We start from the raw sequence: 20,810 nt of genomic DNA on the forward strand, positions 1-20,810 counted from the left end.
AGGGACTCAGACAAGTCCAGGACACCTCCAATTTCTCAGAATTTTGAGAACCACATCCTTGCAAAAGTGGACACCTTGACACTCAGTCCTAAGCTAGGGTTGGTCGGAGTGCCCATCTGTGCTAGTTGGTTTTTTAATTTTAATTATTCCAACTTGACAAAGCTGGAGTCATCTGGGAAGAGGGAACCTCAATTGAGAAAATGACCCCATCACATTCGCCTGTAGGCAAGCTCTTAGGGCATTTTCTTGATTAATGACTGGTGTGGAAGGGCCCAGAACCCTGCAAGGGGCGCATGGCAGGCAGGTGGTCCTGGATGGTGAGAAAGCGGGCTGAATAAGCCAGATGGAGCAAGCCAGTAGGCAGTGTTCCTCCATGGCCTCTGCTTCAGCTCCTGCTACCAGGCTCCTGCCTGACTTCCCTCAGTGATCAGATCTATAAGCCAAATACGCCTGCTCTTCCTCAAGCAGCTTTTGGTCATGTGTTTACCACAGAAAGCCTCACTAACACACCATACCCCCTGGTTGCTGTCTGGCTGCCCACCAACGGTAGCCCAGCTCTGCACACAGCCCATCACGGAGGACAAGGGCAGCTGTGGTGTGGTCCATCCTCACGGTGGTGGGTCACTGTGTGGTCTGTGAGTGCACACCCCTCCAACTACAGACACTGCTCACACCCAGAGCCCCAAGAGCCAGACATGGCCCTGGTACACAGCCAGCTACCCTCAGGGCGGACCTCTCACTGGGCAGAGCAATCTCACTGTGGAGCCAGCCGCCAGAGCTGAGGAAAACGGTGCCTGCAGCCTGGCAGATGTGCGCACACACAACCACACAATCCACTCACAGTGTGGGCCGGCTGGGGCCTCATGGTGTAGCTGACGCTTTCACAGTCCAACAGACACGCGCCTTTTCGTGGTCAGCATCTCACTTGACACTGACAGCTGTGGCCCCAGCCCCAGTGGCCCTTAGACATGCCATTTGTCCTTCCCCAACCTAAACAGTGGATCTGGGGTTTCACGGAGCCCAGAACTCCCCTTAAACTGATGCTTCTGCCTTTCCTTTGCAAGTGTTGGGATGCAGGTGTGTGCCACCACCACCTGTTTATATGATGCTGGGGGCCAGAGCCCTGGGCTCTGTGCATGCCAGGCAAAGCTACCAACTGAGCTCCAGCCCCGAACTCCTGTTTCCAGGTAAAAAAAGAGCGGGGTTCAGACAGGTCTGAAAGGTTGAGGTCCCTGGCCCTTCCTTGCCTGTGCTGTGTACATGCATTGTGAATGAGGACAGCACAACAGAGCTGTCTAGACTCAATTCTAGTCTTCCGGGAAGTCACCACTCTTTGTCTGCACTCGTTTCCTGTCTATATGGCTTCTGGGAGCTGTGCACATCTGGGAGGGCTCAGGGGCTCTGACTGGAGACACCAGCTATCCATCTCAACTGACCGCTCTTCTCGGACAGAAGTGGGAAAGCTGGGATATCGGGTGGAGATGATGGCTTAGCACCCAGGAGGGCTGGCCTCCTGCTACCTCAGCTTTCCCAGGCTACTGCCCCAGCTCCTGAAGCATGCTGGGAGTTTGGAGTTCTCACCATTGGCATATGGGTTCCCAGGCTTCTTATTGGTCATGACCCGGGCTGTGGCATTATTGACCTGTCCAGAGATAGAGAGAAAGAGTGAGTGAGTCAGCTTCATTGTAGGCCCTCAGCCACCCTGGTTTTACCCTTGGGGTGTGGCCTCTGGAAAGGAAGGCCACCGAGGCTCCTCAGCTGCTGTCTAGCTGGGTCCAGGACCCTGGCCCATACTGGTGCTTTTCACGAAGCAGTTCCAGTAAGTGGAACCCAGCACTTCTGGTAAGCTGAGGCCCTTGGAGATAGCTGCCCACTGGCCACCGGCCAGGCTCCGGGATGTTCTCTTCCAGGTCGTTGCTAAGGCCCTCCTAGGTGTGTGTGCCAGAGAGCTAGTCCCACCACCATGAACAAGCCTCCCTTTTCCCAGGGCAGGGTCTCTGAACTCCCTCTGGAACTTTCTGATGGGACCATCGGGGGACAAGTTGTGTGAGGAAAGCATTAGAAAGACAGAACCCAGGGGCTGTACGGGCTAGCCAGGTTGTCTGGGGGAGGGGCAATGACACAGAGGTCAGAGGTGGCCCATGTGGAAGTGAGGGAAGCAGGAGTGGATCAGGCAGTGCCTGAGCAAGAGATCTGGGCCACATGCCTCTTCTGCACCGTGTGAGTATGTGTGAGCCTAGAGGCCTGGGCAGTGGCCTCAGAGCCACTGGACACTAGGCTGGGTCAGGGATTTCAGCGTCCCTTCAGTTCCTGCATTCCTCAGCCCCTCTTTAGCTTCTGCTTCAGGCCTGCTGGGGGAGCCCGGTTCTGGACCCCAAAGCCACACTGAGGAGTCAACAGGAGGAAAGGGGCAGAAGTGGGGTGCCTGGGTGTTCTGCTCAGCTCTGCTCACTGCTAGCCTTTGGCCAGCTGCTATCGGTTCTGCTTCTGCTCCTCAAGGCGGCAGTTCAGGCTGCCGGGTGAGAGAACCCCTCTTTGTCAGGGACAGGAGGGCTACCTGGCCTCCTCATGTGTTTTTCTGAGGTCCCTGTGTGTGGCTGGGGATGGGCCTCTTCAGGAGGCAAGAATGGAAGGAGGCCGAAGGCGGAGACCTCAGAAGGAGCCTCGAGCCTCCACTGGCCAGGATGACAGGTGCTAGGCTCAGCCAAAAGCTGCTGGCTGGGAGGTCATCCTCAGGGCAGCCCCTCCTCCTGTCGGAGGCCCATGTTGGGCTCTTTGTCAGGTGGGCAGCAGCCACCAGGCTGGTGGGGGGCCCATGGGTTGGGGCATGCTGTCCAGGACCTCCCTGCCCTGCTGCCGCCGCACACTTATCTGAGCACCTCAATTTTCCGTCCCTCTACGATCGTCCCATTCAGCTTCTCCCGGGCTCGGTCAGCATCTGAGCTAGTTTCAAAAGTTACAAACCCAAAACCCTGTGAGTGGAGGAGCACAGACAGGAGGACAGGATGAGAGAAGGGGAGAAGAGGAGGGGGAGGGGAGGAGAGGAAGGGGAGGGGAGAGAGGGGGAGAGAGAGGGGGCAAGTCAGGTGAGTGAAGGAGAGCCTCCAGTGTCAGAAGTCTGTCTTGGTGCCAGCACTAGGAGATCGTACTGGGGGTGGGGTGGGGGAGGCCCAGGCAAGGGCACCTGGTAGCCAGCCTCAGCCCAGCCTGAGCTCACCACGTTGGACAATTCCCAGGACAGCCAAATAAATGCTAATCTGCCCAGGGGACCATGCCTGCCACTGTCACCCCACTTTGGGGTGAGGGGCTGAGGCTGGGCTCCGTGGGGAACCAGGGCCCCCAACCTTTGCTGTGGGAGCCGAGGGTTGTGTGTGTGGCGCTCGTCCTGGAGAGGGGAGCAGAGCTTTTCTTTGCTGGTGCCCTCCCAGCCTACAGACTCTGCAGCCCCTCCCACAAGCCTCCAGGCTCTAGGGGTGAGTGGGGAGTGGGGGCCCAGGCCCAGGGCTGGGGTCAGGATGGGGCTCTGGGGTGCAAGCGGAAGGTCCTGGCAGCTCAAAAGAGGAGAAGCAGCCTGGCAGCGACAACAGACAGCTGGGGGCGGGGGGCAGAAGAGCAGGGAGTACAAGCACCCGTGTGGCTCAGGGTCCTCGAGCGGGCGGGCGAGCGGGCGCGAAGCTCTCCAGGAAGGAAACGCACATTTCACACGTTAGCCTGGCGGGGCCTACAGCCGGCGCGCTGTAATGGTGGCGGCCTCTGTGCGGCACCCACCTTGGAGCCCCGCTCGTTAAAAATGATCTCCACGTCTAAAATCTTCCCGAATTGCTGCAGAGACAGAGAGAGGAGGGGTGGAAGACAGGAGAAAGGGGTTATGACAGCGCAGCCTTACCCATCCACTCCCAAGATGCCACTAGGCTAAGGTAAAGAGGAGCCCAGGGAAGCTCTTCCCTTCCTCCTCCGGAGGCCTTTGTCTTTCTTAAGGAGCAGGTGTTATAGCACCAGGAATGGGAGTCGGGGGATGGGATGCCCAAGGTATCAGTGACATCCCCAAATGGCCGTGTGGGGAGGGGAGAGTTTGCACTGGGACCAGGAAATGGCAGTTGAGATGACAGAGCAGGACCCTTGGTTAGGAAAGGGACCTTCAGGTCCCTCTGAGCTGGGGAGGAAGGTGGAAGTTGGCAAGTGGAAGATGTTAAGAGTGAAGGGAGCAGGGATAGAACTGGGAGGGTGCAGGGTGCGTGGTGGCAAGATGGTTCCTTATACTGTTGACTGCTGGGATCTTGTACTGTTTGCTCTGTGCTGTGAAACTGGCTTGTGTGTTAGAGCCCAGGCATCCTGCTGCTACAAGATGTCCTGTCAGCCAGGATACCTTGTTCTGGCTCTGGCCAACCCCTTCCAGCCCCATGGCTAGCCCCATGGTCAGTATTGTCTCCCTCAGCGGTATATGAGACCATGAATCTGTGACCCACATCTCCAAACAATACCAGTGAGACCCTTGGGCTGAAGCCTTCTGGGCCAGCAACTGATGGGGGTCTCCCCTCACCTTGCACCTTCCTGAGACAGGGCAAGAGGGCCAGGGGGTCAAGTAGTTATAAGGCCCTGTCTGCAGGTTCTGAGAGGAAGGGAACCCTTTACCTCATCCTATAGGAACCCAGAAATATGACCGTCGGTTTCTACTTGTCTGTTAGGACCCCTGTGAGTAAGCGCAGGGCGAGAGCCCACGTCAATGATTATCTATAGTGTCAGCCACTTAACTTAAGGGGCTTAGAGAGGTGCAGAGTCCCCTGAGACCCAGGATCAAAAGGGCTTGGTAACCTCATCATCTGAAGGTTCCGAATCATGCCTGTCCCACGGATTCACTGAGACCACCCCAAGATCGGGAGTGCAATTCTAGATTCACAACAGGGCTGCTCGGAGACACCCTGCATGTCCCAGTTGTGTGAGAAGGACTGGGCAGAGGGTTGAGGCCCTTTCAGGGCTTGCTTTGTGCTAGAGAGGGAACAGGTGCTAGACAGACACGGCAGTTGAGGCAAGGGTGGAGACAGAGAGAAGGAGCAGAGGCAGGCCACAAGGTTCTGTCCAGAGCAGGCCCAGGAGCTCAGGCAGCTGCACCATATCCCCTACCCCCGGCCTTCTTCATGGCAGCCCCGCCTGCCGTGGCCATCAGGACTTGACTTGGTGCTCAGGTCCAAGGCCAGACTCCCGGGCAGCCTGGCACGGGGTTGCAGGGACACCACCCTGCCTGCAGTGCAAAAACTAGGGCCAAACCCAGAGCACCTCGGAAGGGAACTGCTGCCTGCTTGGTTCCAATCATGTGTGTTTGTGAGTTGCCGCTCCCCTGGGGAGCCAGGACATAAGCCTGGAAGGGGGCGGGGCTTGTCCCAAGACCCACAGGAGAGGGTGCAGCAGTGTAAGGCCAGGAGGCTGGGTTGTCCCTCCAGGGGCTTTCTGCTGGGAGGCAGTAATCTGGCCCCAGGTAGGTTGCTGGGGTCCAGGGAACTCTCTGACCCCTGGAAACAGGTGGCATGGGGGTGGTGTGCATGCTTCTGGCAGAGCACCAACTGACTCTAGAGAGGCAGCCTTCACCAACCACACTCTCATATGGGCACCCCCTCTTGTGCTCTGCCAAGGTTGAGGGGAGAACAGTCTGGACTCAGATGAGAAGAATCCAAGGACCCCCCCCCCCCACCTCCTCCTGGCATGGGCTCTCTACAATGATGGGGAGGGTGCGGGCAGAAAAGCAGGGGCGCACACACTTACCCCGAACATTTGCCGCAGGTCAGGGTCCCTGAACCGGAAGGGGATGTTGGAGACGTGGAGTCGTTTGGGCTGCTGCTTCTCCGTGGGGTCGGAAGGGTGGAGCTGCTGGCTGTCCGTCTGCGCTGCCTCATCTGCCTGCTGCGGGGAGAAAACTAGCTGTGAGGGAGTCCTGCGGGCTGTGTGGTCCACCCATCCCCTCTACCTCCGCCTTTCCACCCCCCCCCATCAAGCCAGGAGAACCTGGTACACAATTCCCAAGGTTCAGGGGGCAATCCTTGGCGGCTCCTTCAAGGCTTACTGTACTGATGAACCACAGCTCGCCTGCCAGACCAGGCTAAGTCCCATCCTTGGCCGGGTCTGCTGTGAGCTCCCTCAGCACAGGTCTCTCTACTGAGTTCCACCCTCAGCGGCCTCTTAGCCCACCGTTGCTCTCAAAAAGGTTCTGGGAGTTGGGGGCCTTATGGTGTGAGAACCAGCTTATGGTTTCACGGCCAGCTTCCTGTGTCCAGCTGTCTGCAAGGTTCTGCTGTGTCATGCCGTGTACTCCCAAGGTTCCTTACTCTAGCCATTCTGCTTCCCTCAGAAACCCTGGGGGCGACTCTGAATGTCAGGGTCAGCCTCACATACTCTGTCCTCATGTAGACTCAAGCAGCAGCTGGCAGACAGCTTGGAAGGGTGCTTTTCAAGCCCGCCACTTGTGCACCACTTGTGCAGAAGGAGTGAGGGCGCAGAGGCAGCATTGAGGCTCAGCCCGTGTAGACGTCCCCAGCCAGGCCCACCTTCAGCCCGACTCCTCTCAGCTGCATCTTCAGCATCAGGGACAGACTAGCCAGCACTTCCACTGCACTGGCCGCTGAGTGGGCATCTGGACCAACATGGTGGAGTCCATCTTGTTGGTTGTCTGGGACTGAGGTCTTCATGTTCATAGTCAGGTCACACACCACCAGTCAGTCTGTCTAGCTCTCCACCCATCCCTAAGGCCTTAGTGTCCAGGGCAGGAGCTCGGTGGATGCCCCGGACACTGTTCCTCACTGTTGTCTCAGTTCTCCTAGTGGGAATGAGCTCAGTGGTGTGGCAACACCAGGCCAAGAACACATCTTCTGATGGCTTTCTTCCCCTCCCAATGCCCCCTTCCCCCTCAGGTTTTGAGGGGTCACCTCCCAAACACAACCATTGAACTCTGAGTCTTCCTGGGGCAGAAGTACAGGTGTGTACTGGACGGCATAGAGGCAAGTGTTCGTGGCTATAGCTTCCACTGTGACCCCAGGAGCAGAGGCAGCTGCTGGGTGGTTGATGGGAGAGCACAGAGGTCATTTCCCAGGAAGCTCTGGTGTCCTCAGGCTATCTCAGAGTGGACACATTCCGGGAGTGCTGGTGGGTATGAATCTGATGGAGGCCGGATAGGCAAGAAGGCTGTGCCCAAGGCTACTGAGGCTGGCACTTGTGCTGTAGCTGAAAAAGATGGAGTCTAACTGGACAGGCTCCCCCCGAGACCATACCATGGCTAAGTAGCAAGGGTTGAGTGCCTCTGGGCTGCAGTTTGAGCTGCTCTCTGGCCTTCCCTGTCTCCTTTATGTCCCTTATATTCTCGTGTTCAGCCAACAGGATTCTGACCTGGCTTCTGGCAGCAGGTATCCTAGGTGACCAGAGCAGAAGGCCCCGATGATGGCTCCCAGAGACCAGGTGCCAGCTGGGGTGGGGTTGTGAGGCCTGCAGGATGCAGAGTTTACATTCAAACGTCCTGTGGATGCAGCTCTGCCTTGCTATGCCGAGAGGTTAATATGTGCACTGTAGGGGGACATGGGAGGTCCCCTCCCCCACCCATGTCAACCCCGCAGTGTATCTCAGCAAGTCAGCCCCTGCGTCTGAACACTTATGGTAAACATGCATCTTCTGAGCTCCCGGTGTGGAGCTGCAGGTATGACCTGGCCTTCCTAGAACTCCTGAGAGGTGCCAGGAGCCTCAGGCTTGGCAAGCTGGTATTTAATAATACTACCCAGAGGCCCCGTGAAGGGAGTTGGGCTTGGGCAGGAAGACATAGGTAGTAGGAGCAGCAACAGTGGGCAGGAGGGGACACTCTGGTCTGTTATGCCACAGGCTCACCCCTGTGGGTGAGCAACACAGGGCAGCAGGCTCTCTACAGGAGCTGACGGGCTGGGGGACATGCTAGGGCTCCTGGCAGAGTTCCAGGCCTCAGTTCCACCGCAGGCCTCTTTGCTCTCAGCGCTGTTGCAGAAGGTAGACGTTAGCCAGACTCCCCCTGGACGAAGCCAAGCAGCCCAAGCAGCCTGATTATCGAGGCCAGTGGCAGGTGGGGCTCCCTCCCTGCCGCCACAGAATCTGCGTAGCAGGCAGCTGCAGGTGTCTAATTAAGTCATTCCTCTTGGATTGGAGGAACCCAGCCTGGTTAGGGGCCTGTAATGTTGACTTCTGACCAGCAGAGGGGAGCAACGAGCACTGCCAGGTGGCCACTCTAGCTCTGGCATTCCTGCCGAAGCAAGCTGGCCAGAGAGGGGGCCTGCAAGACCCCTGAAGCTGGGGTGCCGGGGCTTGTTTCCTCCACGTTGCTCAGCGCTGTACAGAGACAAGTAAATGGGCTCGGCACCCATAAACTGTAAGATGCACCGAGCAACCCCTTCGTGTAACTGCGTACCTCTGGCCCTGAGAGGGGAAAGTTCTCCCTACCATTTACCACAGCGGGACAGGTGGCCTGGCTGACCCTTCCTTCTGAGAAGAAGGTCTACCTGGCCTCTCTCCCTTCCTTCCTCCCTGTCTTTGCTTGCAGTCCTCAGGTGCAGAGAAGAGACAGCCACCAGGGTCCCTGACCACTCCCGGCATGCTCATGGCTTTGCTTTAGCATCTCTCAATGCTGTATCATGGTCCGCTCATCACAGACCCTTCTGATTTCCCACCTCTACCCATTCCAGGCTGGTGCCAGCTCCTGGGGGCTGAGGCAAAGTTGAGAAGTCTGGCTCCTGCCTGGAAGAAGCCTGGGTCTGCCAAACTCTGCACTTTGGAAGTCATGGGGGGTGGTTTGGGACAAGACTGCTGAGCTCGGCATAAGGACATCTGAGGACCCTGGTGGCAAGAGCTTGGGAGGAACAGACGGTTGGTGAGTGGGTCCCTCCATCACTCAGACTTTGGGCGTCTTGTCTGGTCAGTGGGGTGAGAAGTCACCTGGGTCTGATGGGCGGAGGGGTTCCAGGAGGGCCTTGGGTAGCAGAAGGATCTGGCTATCCTGTTACTGGTCCAGAGCCAGGCTTGGCTGATGTAGCATAAGCTAAACTGGCTGTTGGAATTTCACTCTGTTCCTCTGGCTCCCTCGGGGTTCTCGAGTGATGACCCAGCCACTCTGGTGGACAGCCTTGGCGTGAGGGGAGGGACTCTCTGCATACACCCACCCCCCAGGTCTTTCTTCTTTGATTGTGTTTCAGAACTCCAGGCTCTGTGCTTCCTTTGGCTGCTGAATGACACGCCATGGCTCTGCTGGCTGGCCACACATCTCAGCGTTTGCTCGAAGCGGATTAACAGCATCCACTAGTCTCCCGTTAGGCTGGCCAGCCTTCCCACTGAAGAGCGACTGTGGCCCTGTTCAAGGGCTGATACCATTAACCCTCTTTCTTTCCCTCTCATGCCTACTTTGTGCTACCTTTGGGCAGCCAAGGAGCAGGGCTCCTTTACTTGCTGATGGAAGAAAAAAGCCACTTTGTCCCCCTCCACCTCCACCCAGCAATGCCTCCTGCCCGCACTTCCCTGGCATTTTCCAGGTGTGCATGCATCAGTCTTTCTGAGAGCTTCCCTCTGTGTAAGGATTGGGTCTGAGCCATCCGGGCTTCCAGCGCTGGCACTCATGTGACCTCGGGTGAACAAGTGAGTGCATAAGGAGTGCCTTCCTCTGCCTGTGAGCTGGACCCTCTGCGTGCTGCACGGCTCCCTGGGGCCCTATTGATGATGGCACTCAACATTTTGTACCACCTTCAGCAGGTGGCCCTGGGTGGTAAGGGCGGTGAGACTTAGGACCCATCTGCAGGAGCTCCGGGCTCTCCAGGCTTCCTGCTGGGATCACAGGCTGGGGTGGCCTTTCAGAAGGGACCTCCAGACAACGGGGCACAGTACATAGGTCTCTTGTATGACAATGAGGAGCAGTCCCAGGAATAACCAGGGATGGAAGTCATGGGGGGTGGTTTGGGACAAGACCGCTGAGCTCGGCATAAGGACATCTGAGGACCCTGGTGGCAAGAGCTTGGGAGGAACAGACGGTTGGTGAGTGGGTCCCTCCATCACTCAGACTTTGGGCATCTTGTCTGGTCAGTGGGTTGTCAGGAAGAGTCCTGAGCTCTCAGGAACAGAGATCCCCAATTCTGAGCTGGAAATACTCCTAAGCAGGGATAGAGCAAGTTCAGGCCACATAGAGACCCTGTCCCCAAAACAGAGAAAGCCTTTCTGAGCTAAGGCCCATACACATGTCTCCAAGGGAATAAGGGACAAGAGGATGCAAGGCAGCTGTGCCAGCACCGGACCACCTGCTCCCTCCTGAACATCAGCCTCAGGCCAAGGATAAACAGAGCTCCCAGACCACCCCCTGCTGGGGCAGAGCAGTCTTCCAGAGCTTAGTGGTTGCTGCCAGTGAGGCCTGAGTGTGGACCAGCACTGCTCATCAGCAGGAGTAACCTCTCAGAGGAGAGGGGTCCCTGTGGTGTCTGTGTCCATGAGGTACGTGGGATAATGGGGAACACACAGGGAGGTGGGCGGGAAGACACCAGGGTACTTGGTGGCCATGTCCTGGGAACTCAAGATGGGTCCTGAGCCAGGTGGGAGAAGCCACTTAACTCTGGAGGAGAGCGCTGTGTGAAATGTGCCTGCTGCCCTGGTACCCCTCCATCCTAGTCTCGGGGAAAGTCCTAGAGAAAGAGTCTTCTGAATGTCCATAGGATAGGCTGTTGATGCCTGACCTGGCCAGCAGGTGCTGGCTTTGCTGGTGGTTAGACAGCTCCTTTAAGGGAGGGCCTCCTTCTGGGGTAGCAGCATCTGGAATCTTAGCGCAGGGTACACCTCTTCTCTACTGTGGCACCCAGGGAGCTTCCTTCCTTCCTTCCTTCCTTCCTTCCTTCCTTCCTTCCTTCCTTCCTTCCTTCCTTCCTTCCTTCCTTCCTTCCTTCCTTCCTTTTGAGCGGGGAGGGCAGCCCTCAATGTCCTCTTGCTAGTCTAGTACCTTCTACCTCCCCAGTTCAGAGTAGCAGATCTGCCCTCATGGTGAAATAAATGTAGAACATCAGATACCATGACCCTGACACCCTTATAGGACCCGAGCGCTCCAACCAGAGAACAGGATGGTCCAGGCTGTGTGTTCCTCAGAGCTTTGATATATTTTGCCATAGCCATGTCCCTCTGGGAGACTTTTGGGTACCAAACCTCAAAACTCAGCTTGTTTCAGGGTCCACATGCTGCCCTCAGCTTCCTAACATCTCTGCCCCTGACTATTGGAATCCAAAGGACGAGGCTGGTCACACCCTCTCTGAGCCTCAGAACTGCCTTGGTGTCTGACACTCAGCCTGTGCCATCCGGGGCAGTGAAGTTGACTCAGATTCTGCTAGTTATGTCTGTCTGGCAGCCCCAAGGTGTCCAGGGGCCTTGGTGCTGGTTTCTGCTGTTGAATTACAAAGCTACCTGTCTACCCTTATGTCATCTGTGACACTGACTTGCTTTCAAACAGGCGAAGCCCCAGTATCACAAGAGAGGGTTCCCCCCCAACCCCCCACTGCCATTTGCTCATAAGAGGTTTGGTCAGATGGGCCTTGTCTGCTAAAATCTATCAGGGAAGATCTGGGCCACATGGCTGTGACTTATTCACGGGCTCTGGTCACCTCTGTCTATCCTGAGGCTGTGGATTTGGAGACTTGGAACCAAAGCTCCAATTCTGAATCCAGGGGTTTGCGCCTTTCATCTGTGGCCCACAGCTAGAAGGACCTTGGTTACTGTGAAAAGGAAGGTGCACTGGAGTGAGGGTTCTGCTAGCTGTAGAACAGAACCAGGTAGGTAGTGCCGGTACAGGGAGGAAGAGCATGGCTGGGCATGGGATAAGGTCAGGCGTGGCCCAGGTACCAGCAGGCCGACTCTCCACAGAGGGTTCAGGGGATGGTAGAGGATGCTCCTGCCAGTGCAGAGGGCAGTATTTGGGTCTACACAGCATCTGTGGAGCCAGGCTGGATGGGGTAAGGCTAAAGGAACACAGCTGGAGGGCCCCTGGGGCGACGCCAAGGTGGTGCCACTCTGCCTGGGGAGAGCAGAGCGAGCTGGCCTCCTGCCCAGGCCCTGCCAGCCAGCAGCCAGCTGCTGGGATGGAGCCAGCAGGGATGGGTGGATGAACCCAAAGCCCCAGCAAGGGAGGGGAAGGCCCACAGGGACGGTGATGCCAGAGGAGAGGCCTGAGCAACTGTAGCAGCAGCGAGGGGATGGGATGGGAGGTGGGGCTGCAGGACAGAGCCTGGGAGGGGGCCGCAGGACAGAGCCCACCCAGGCGGCTCTGTTTTCCCACTCCTTTCTCCATGAGGAAATCTGAGAAGTGCAGCGCTCAGCACTTTCACCCCCGAGCTGCATTACAACCGCGTAATTGAAGCTATCTGATTGGAGGGCAGCCAAGCAGGTAGATTACAAGTGATTAGAAATGATAGGAGGGCCTGCAACCCGAGATAGCTCCACAGCCGCCCACAGCCCACCACCCTTGTTTCCTCCCAAGACCCTAGGCAGCCAGAGCCTCTGGCGCTTGGGTCCCCTCCACAGGATATCAGCGCCACTGCCACACTTCCCAGCTCCCAGATGGCGTGAGTGAGGAGGTCACCACCTCATTCCATGGTCCCTCTGGGTCACCTGCCCACTACAGGGAACCTTGGTGCCAGATGAGGAGGAGCTGAAGTCTGGGGCTGGAAGAAGGCTCACCAGGCTGACCGCCACTGGTCCTTCTTATGAACCTAGAGGCCATCTCTAGAAAGTTCTACCCAGCCAGCATGTACTGGGGACACTGCCACACAGTCCTGGGCGGGGCGGGCTGGCTTACCGGCACTGTCTGGGTTCCAGCGATGGGCTGTGTGCTGGCTTCAGTGCCTGGCTGCTCGGGGTGCGTCTGTGCTGGTGTGTAGAGGGTCATGCCGTGCTCTGGGGGGACAGGGGTCTGGCCGGAGTAGTCCTGTGTGGGCTGCGGTGGAGGTGGGGCGTACTCAGCTGGGATTCCATTCTGAGGTGGAGGGGGGTACTGGGCAGGGGGGTAGGGCTGGGCCATTGCTTCAGGCGGAGCCGTGGCGTCCTGATTGCCCTGCAGGTGGAGAGAGCAAAGCCTTGGTTAGAACTCCATCCCTTTCGGAGTCTCTGAGGAACGCTGCCTTTCAACTCCGTCTCTGTGGTTTACAGGAGCCACTTTCTGTGGCATCTCCCAAAACCTCAGGATGGGGCTCCCCGAGCAGAAGCCCCAGCTCAGAGCCGCAGGAGGTGCTGGGAGAGAGGTGCCAGAGGGCCCAGGTCTGGAGTGAGGCACTCCTGGCTATGAACGCTCATACTTGTCAGACATGAGCATGCAGCTTCAGAATTCTATTTTCTCACCTAGATTTTAAAACCAATTGTCTTCTATCAAGACTGTCGCAGACTCAGGGGTAGTTGTAGCAATCAACATGGATTGATCTTCATGCCCTTCACCTGTTGTCCCCTAACAGTGTCCCCTAACAGCAGTGTCCACTGGAAACCAGTGTTTGCTGGATTTGGATACCCATCTACACCCAGAGTGCCCTGTTTCCTTGTCACCGAGTCTTTCCCCGGCCAGCCCACCTGCCCTTCCTCCCAGGTGCTCCAAGCTTTGGTTTCCCACTAGAAGGCTCACCTTGATTGAACAGGAGCAGACCGCACCCCTACCCCTTCAGTCACATCAACTTGGGCTGATCACCACAGCCAGACGGTCTCTGAGATTCCCTTAAGACCCCTTCCTGCCCCCTGCAGTCTGCTGCCCAGAAGTGATGATCACCCCTCAGTGCTGACCCTTACCCCTGGCTGGGCCTCTGCAGTGGCTCTCAGAGCTGGTGTCTGGGTCCTTGGTGTCAGCACAGCAGCCTGGTGGCTGGGGATGCAGGTCTGGGCCTCACCCCATGCCCCTTGGGTACTTGTGAGGAAAACTCATGGGCAGACACAGCTCGTTGAGGGGACTTCCTTGAACGGGGGGCCTCTGACCTGCAGAGCCAGGTGCAGACAAGGCTGGAGAGGCAGGAGACATGTGAGCCTTTTCTGTCCCTGACAGACGCTTCTGAGACATAGTCCCCTCTGCGCAGGTGATGCCTTCACTCTTAGGTGAGCACAGAGGCCCATTCCGAGAGGACAGGTAGTGTCTCCCACTGGAGCAGACCCCCAAGGGGACATCAGCAAGAATTCATGTCCTTGTTGAGTGACTTGGAGAATATGAGGAAGGGGAAGGACAGAGGCAGCCTCCTTCTATCCATGTCCCTCCAATATGGACACACGCTGTGGCGTGTGGTACCGGACACTTCATTTCACGAGAACCTACTTAAGTGCAGGCACGAGGTGTCGGGGAGGTGGGGTGGGCTTGCACGACTCTCTTTCCTGTTCCCTTCTGTGGCTGCCCAACCCTTTTGGCAGTTGCATTACGGACCTCTCAGCCTGGCTGTGTCCACCTCAGCCTTGGGGTAGCACCCAGTGGGGTCCTCCCTAGCCCCATTGCTGACCTCACGTGTGTTAATGCCCACCCTCACTGACAAGAAAGGCGCTTTTATCAGAGTACACACTGGGTCTTGCTCTTACCCATTTATTTCACCAGGTTTGGTTTAAACCCCCAATAGCTACTGCTTTGGCATCTGGGCATGCCAGGCCCAAGCTGGGGCTGGGTTACCTTGGGGAGCAAGAACAGGCCTGCTTTACTATGCTTGCTCAAGGCCACAGCTGTCCAGATGCTAGGATTACTGTGATGGTGCTCAGGGGGCCTGGCTACCTCATGCCACAGCAAATGTGAAGAATCTAGCCGGTCTGGCACCAGTCCTGTTCACCTGGTCATGGGTGCCAGCCTGCCCTGCGCCCTAATGCCCCCAGTGCCAGCCACCCTAGGACACATTCACCAAGCCGATAGTCTCTGGTACCCAAGTCTTCCTTCTTCCTTCCTTTCCTTCTGTCCTTCCCTACCCCCCTACTCCTCCTCCTTAGCAAAGCTGCCTGGTTCTTTCCTTGTCTATGCAGATCAAAACTGGGGCAGTGTATAAGCTCTGAAGAAAGAGGTGTGCCTCACATTGCCTCCTCCCCCTCTTTTCACTCCCCACTCGAGTTCTCAAATGTGGGCACAGCAAATGCTCTTGCTGGAGATTGCTATCTCCCTGCTCCATAGTACTAGGTCTAGAAGCCATGTTACCTACTGCTACCAGACATGCTGGTGTTCAAAATGGGCAGATGGCTCACGGATGGAGGGGTTGGAGGGCTGGGGAGAGGCGGGTGTGCCACATGGGGGTGGAGAGCATCTAGCATCAGGGATGGCCAACGGAGAAGAGCAGAATAACACAGGAGGCCTAAGGGTGTAGAAGGAGAAGCAGAGGGAGGGAGGGGCCTGTCAGCGGCCTGGCGGACGCCAGGGAGATCAATTCCCCTGTAAATATTTGATGAGTGCCCCCACTAACTGAGACGGCTTCACAGCTCCTCTCCCCACTCCTCCTGGGTGACTTTGGCCCTGAGTCACTCCAGCTGCCTGGGGTGGGGCCCTGACTTGGGCATCTTTTAAAGCCCTTGAATGATGAGAGTATGTAGCTGGGTCTGAGGGCCACTTGGGACCAGAACCTTCACCGGCATGAGGAGGTAGACATGGTCAGCAGGGAGCGCTCAGCCAGTCACACCCTTTTACTCCATATGCCCTGCTCCAGCACCACAGTGACCATTTGCAGGTGGTAAGACCTTATGCTCAGAGGTGACCAGAGCCACCTGGTGGCGTAGAGGTTCAGGCGCTCATCCCTGCGTCTCCCAGGGTCTCAGCTCTGTCATTACCATCTCCTCAACAGTCTTTCCTCCTGGGACAGGCCGTGGTTCTCCAAGGAGGGCAGTGACCCGTCATCCCTACCTCAGCCTGCTCAGCCGTGAAGCTGGAAACAACTGTTTACCACGTATGTGGGTTACATGAGCCCATGTGCATACATCCACATGTGCCCCTCATGGCTGTATAATTTGGCTTCCTTGTAACGAATGCCCCATTGGATCTGCTGTTCTGGACACCTTCCCATTCCCACACACCCCCTCCCTTCCCTTAAGAATTCATCCTCCAGCCTGAACCCATTCAGGCCACAGTGACTGTTCTACTGGTCCACAGCCCACGGTCCCCCAGCCAACTCTGATCTGCCTTTATGAACCCAGAATCCAACCACTTAGGTCAAGTCAGTGTTGCCATTCTGCCATTCCCCCCACCCCCTGGCTTCCTGCTCCTCTTCCCTGTGGAATAAAACCCTCAAGTCCTCACAGCACTCCAAATTCCTGCTGATGGCCTTTGCCTCCTCTCTCCCCTCTGGCTTGTTTTGTTCAAATGTCCCTGCTGCTCCATGCTGGTCTTGCTCTGGCTCATCCTCTGTGGGGGACGCTCTCCCCTCAGACCCCTGGGGTACTGTCATGTTTTCGGTACTGCATTCTCAGCGAGGCCTTTGTAAATCAGGGTCCCCGGCTCGCCACGTCCCTGACGCGAGTTCTCCCCAGTCTGTGAGCCTGCACCCAGATGTTGACCGTCTGGGGTCACTGTCCATCTCCTACCCTGGAGGATATGGGGACATGGTCTCAGGGGAGCAGGCGCCGTGTCTGCCTTTCTGCTCTGACCCTCCATGTCAGCTCATGTGCCACCAAGGGAGACGTGACAAAGAGGTGCCAACGGGGGAAGATCAGCAGCGTAAGCGGCCGAAAACAGCTGTTGGTGGAGACACACTCACTTCCTGACTCAGCCCTGTGAAACGCTGCACAGCTCAGGAAGCTCAAGCTTAAAGCCACGAAGCCTTCCCAGCACCTCTGGGACTTGGGTTTTTTTTTTTTTTTTTTTTTTTTGGGGGGGGGGGCTTCACTGGAAGCTCCCATTCCCACTCTGTGGCATCAGTCCAGCCCACTCACTACCTGTCTTCTCCATGGCGAGTACCACAAATGCCACTCGTACAGAGGGATCAAAGTGCGTGAGGGGAGAGAGGCAGGACGGGTGAGGCACAGAGTAGGGACCGAGGCAGAGGCCTGCCACCCACATGGCTGCACTGGAAGGGAGGCTGGGAGGAGCAGAGGTAGAGTGGGGCAGCCACCGTGGTGAACAGACAGTCCAGCCGGCTCCAGGTGAGCAAGCTCGCCTCTGAAGACTGACCACATCACGGGACTCCCAGGCGGGGGCCGTCCCAGGAGATAGGTGACCCAGGTCAGGCATTCATCAGCACATTTGGACTGGCTCCCTCGGCTCACACCACAGGCTCACCCCAGAGCTGACCTGGGGCCCAGTGGCGGGGCAGATCAACGATACCAACTATGGTGTTACAACACCTGCACCCGAGGGGGTCATTTTTAATTAAAACATTTAGAAAGTGTTACTGGGTGCATGCGCGGAACATCTGTGGGTGTGCACGCCACAGCATGTGTGTGAAAGGAGACTCTGTTCTCTTTATGTGGATTTCACCTTTATGTGGATTCAGGGATGGGTCCCGGGGCCACAGGCAATCAAGACAAGGGCCTTCTACCCTCCGAGCCTTCCTGTCCACCCTCAACGTTCTGAAGTGGTATGATCCCAACAGCATTTGTGGAAGTCCTCCTTGAAGCCCCTAGTACAGGGGCTGAGATGAGTCTGTGCCCTGGAGGGGTCTGATCCTCGGGTATATTGTTCCAGACAGTATAAGGGCTGGATCCAGGGAGCCTGCTCCACCCCCTGGTGGGAAGGACTCAAAGTGCTGTACAGAGGGCTGGGAGTGGCCTGGGTGTGGCCTTGAAGACCCCCCCCCCCCCCCGCCCCAGCTATAAAATGAAACACTGACATGTTCCCCATAAGGCCAGGGTGGGAAGGCCTTTCATCTACGGGGTCTAGCTCAGGAGGCCCGAGGCCTTTGTGCTGGCCCAGCCTGTGTCCTGCAGTCTGCATCTGGGGTGCTGGGCAAGGAAAGGTGCTCCTGTGGGCTGATGAGCAGACAGAAAGTTGGAGGTCTGACAGCGGCTGGAGCCGCTCCCCGGGCAGCCTGGCCACTTGCCTTCTGCAGTTCACTGCTGGCTCTCTCTGCTCTCAGGCCCTCCAGGACAATTAAGATAATTGCTCTCGGACTCTTCACCCCTGGAGAGAGGGTGCCGCCTGCCCAAGGTCTGCCAGCCATGCTATTTGGGGGAGGGGAACGGGCACTGGGCCATTTCTCCCCATTCCTGAGCAAAGCTGGCTCTAGGCAGTGGTGAGGAAGGTGGCACCGGGGAGTCACAGCCTCATCAAACTGCTCTACAAGCCACTGTCCTGTGTTACCTGTGTCCCGAGATGGGTCCCCACATCTGTGCCTGTATTAAATATGGACCCTCATAGCCACGTGCTACTCATTTAATCCTCATGGTGGCTTGAAGGAGTAGACACTGGGGCCAGGGGTTATGTGGTCAGGAAGCAAGGGGCGCCCCATTTCCAGCCCCTCCCTGCCACACTGGCCGTGGAAATAATAGTCTGATGAGAGGAGGGGCTGGGTCTTGCCGGCCATATGATGGGACAGTGGAAGAGCAGAGCTGGAGGTGTCTGATCTGAGCTTCCCTGACCTACCCAAACCTTTGCAGAACTCAGGGTCTGAGAGGCAGGCTGGCCTCCAGCAGGTGGGGGGCTGAATTCCAGTCACCAGTCCCTGTAACTCAACACCACGTCAGCTCGACTGGCTTGGCATGACCTAGGGTGTTTCCAGGGACATAAAACTGAGCACGGAAGACCCGCCCCGAACGTGGGTGATGCCATACCTCAGGCTGGGGTCCTGAACTGAATCAAAAGGGGAAAGCAGGCCCAGCCCAGCGTTCATCCCTCTCCACTTCCCATCTGTGGACGAAATGTGACCAACTGCCTCATGCTCCTGCCACGGTACCTTCCAGGGATGCACCACGCCCTGGAACTGTGAGCCAAATAGCCCTTTCTGTCCTTAGGTTGATTGTGGGGCCGGGGGTGGGGAGTGGGGGGTGGTGTCAGGTATTTTGTCTCAGTAACAGGAAAAGTAATGAATACCAGTGACTTCAGCTTTCTGATCTCCCACCATGAAGCAGGGTAACGCCAGCCCCACCCAAAGGCTGTACTCATGTGGGCCTGGGCCCCTCTTTCTGGACACAACACATTTCTGCACCATGGTCTCTGGCTATAGCTGAGCAAGCTAGATACCCCTTCAATTTCTAAACCTTCAGATAGAAGGTGACAGCAAGATGCCCAGCCTGGCCTGTCACTGCCAGAGAGGAGACTCTTTTTGGCCACAGCACTCACACAGCCAAACTCTTTCTCCTAGAAACTTGAGCCAGACATCTGGGTTTATGCATGGGCCACTGATTTGTCCCCTATAGGCCAACCTTCTGATGAGCGGAAGAATCTAGCATTGCCTTAACCAGCTTGCTGCTCCTTGCACAGACCCAGAAGCTGAACACTTCCCCCTGGTGCCCAGGAGAAGAATTGCAGGTAAATGGAGCCTATTAGGCATCTAGTCCAGATCTCTGAATCCACACCCAGCATCTCCAGAATGTGTGGTAGTGCCCACCCTGGGGCAATGCCCCTTGCTCTGGCTTGATGCCCACCTGTAGAGGAGGAGGCTCGCAGGTGTAGTCTGTGTGTGCTCAGCAGTCCTGGTTAAGAGCCTTTGGGGCTGCTGGAGGTAACGTGACAAGGAACAAGAGGAAAATAGATGTCTGGAGAGGCAGGTGGGGATGCGGGGGTGGGGGGAGGCGGTAGGGCAAGGTAGGACTCAGAGAGTCTTGGGGTGACAATCTTCTTGTCTTTCCTTCTTCCAGATAGCACATGGGACAAAGAAAAGGTTATCTAAGAGGAATGAGTAGGCTGGTGTCCAGGGAAGATGCCTGTCAGCCATTGGCCATCATCCCCTGTGAGCCCATGTCAGAGATCTGCCTGTGTTCCTGCTGTCACACTGCTGGGCTGGCATGGCTCTGGGGAAGCCACGTGGGCTCCAGGCAGGGTCAGCATCACACCTGGAGGGTAGTGTAAATCCTGCTGCCCAGGGACTTGAGTCTCCTGGTTCCAGGGTCTTTGAGCAGAAGAGGGCCTGGGTTCACCTGTGCACTCTTCCTCAGCATTGCTGAGTGCTGCAGGGCTGGCATCCTCTGGGTCTGTACCAAGCAGACAGTGAGTGGTGGCGTGAAACGGCTCACCAAATACGTTCCACATTCCCAGTCAGGCCCCAGGTGCCCGGAGGACAGCAGAGGGTTTTCCCCGGGCAGCAGTCACCGGGCATATGCCCGACAAACATGAAGTAATTCGAGCGGCACCATCCAGCCGTGGAGCTGACCAATAACCTCTGTTCTGGGGCAGAGGGTGGAGGGCGGAGGAGGGGGTGGCTCCCTTAACAGTGGGACTTCCTGTGTGGCCCTGTGACAGCAGGGAGCTCCTGCAGCAGCACTGGGCATGCCTTTTGGTGACTCACACAAGGGTTCCTTGGGGAAAAGATAGGGGGAGTGTTGTTTTCCTAGGGGTGTGGGAATGAGCCTCATTAGAATGCTGGAGGAAGTTCAGAGGTGCCATCAGTGGGTGCCAGGGGCCCTCTGGACCCAGGGCTCAGGTGGCCTTCAGCTGGAGGTGGCTGGAGGAAGGGGAGGCAGGAGGCCTAGGAGCCACAGCCTACTCTCTCTCCTAGGTCCCTGCCTTCTGCCTCACTTGCTTCCTCAGCAGACAGGAAACCTCCATGGCTCACAGCCTGGGCTGGTTACTTCTGTCAATTTGTCACTAACTAGAATCACTTGGGAAGAGGGAATCTGAAGTGAGGGATTGCCTCCATCAGGCTGCTCTGTGGACAAGTATGTGATGTGTTTTCTTTCTTTCTTTCTTTCTTTCTTTCTTTCTTTCTTTCTTTCTT

The 20,810-nt window shown here is 56.9% G+C and overlaps 1 protein-coding gene across 5 annotated transcripts in view; it reads right to left on the reverse strand.

Moving 5' to 3' along the window:
- Positions 1–20,810, reverse strand: part of Rbfox3 (RNA binding fox-1 homolog 3) — a 401,184-nt gene that overhangs the window by 9,944 nt on the left and 370,430 nt on the right. For all 5 annotated transcript variants that reach the window (XM_055592148.1, XM_055592149.1, XM_055592147.1 and 2 more), the window contains 5 exons: positions 12,812–13,066; positions 5,758–5,895; positions 3,769–3,822; positions 2,880–2,972; positions 1,582–1,642 (listed from right to left, as the gene is read on the reverse strand). In XM_055592148.1, coding sequence (XP_055448123.1) covers positions 1,582–1,642; positions 2,880–2,972; positions 3,769–3,822; positions 5,758–5,895; positions 12,812–13,033 — 568 coding nt within the window. In that variant the 5' untranslated portion in view covers positions 13,034–13,066. The remainder of the gene's footprint in view (positions 1–1,581; positions 1,643–2,879; positions 2,973–3,768; positions 3,823–5,757; positions 5,896–12,811; positions 13,067–20,810) is intronic.

The sequence above is a fragment of the Psammomys obesus genome, unplaced genomic scaffold (assembly GCF_907164565.1).
Source record: "Psammomys obesus unplaced genomic scaffold, mPsaObe1.curated_primary_1811, whole genome shotgun sequence".
NCBI lineage: Eukaryota > Metazoa > Chordata > Mammalia > Rodentia > Muridae > Psammomys > Psammomys obesus.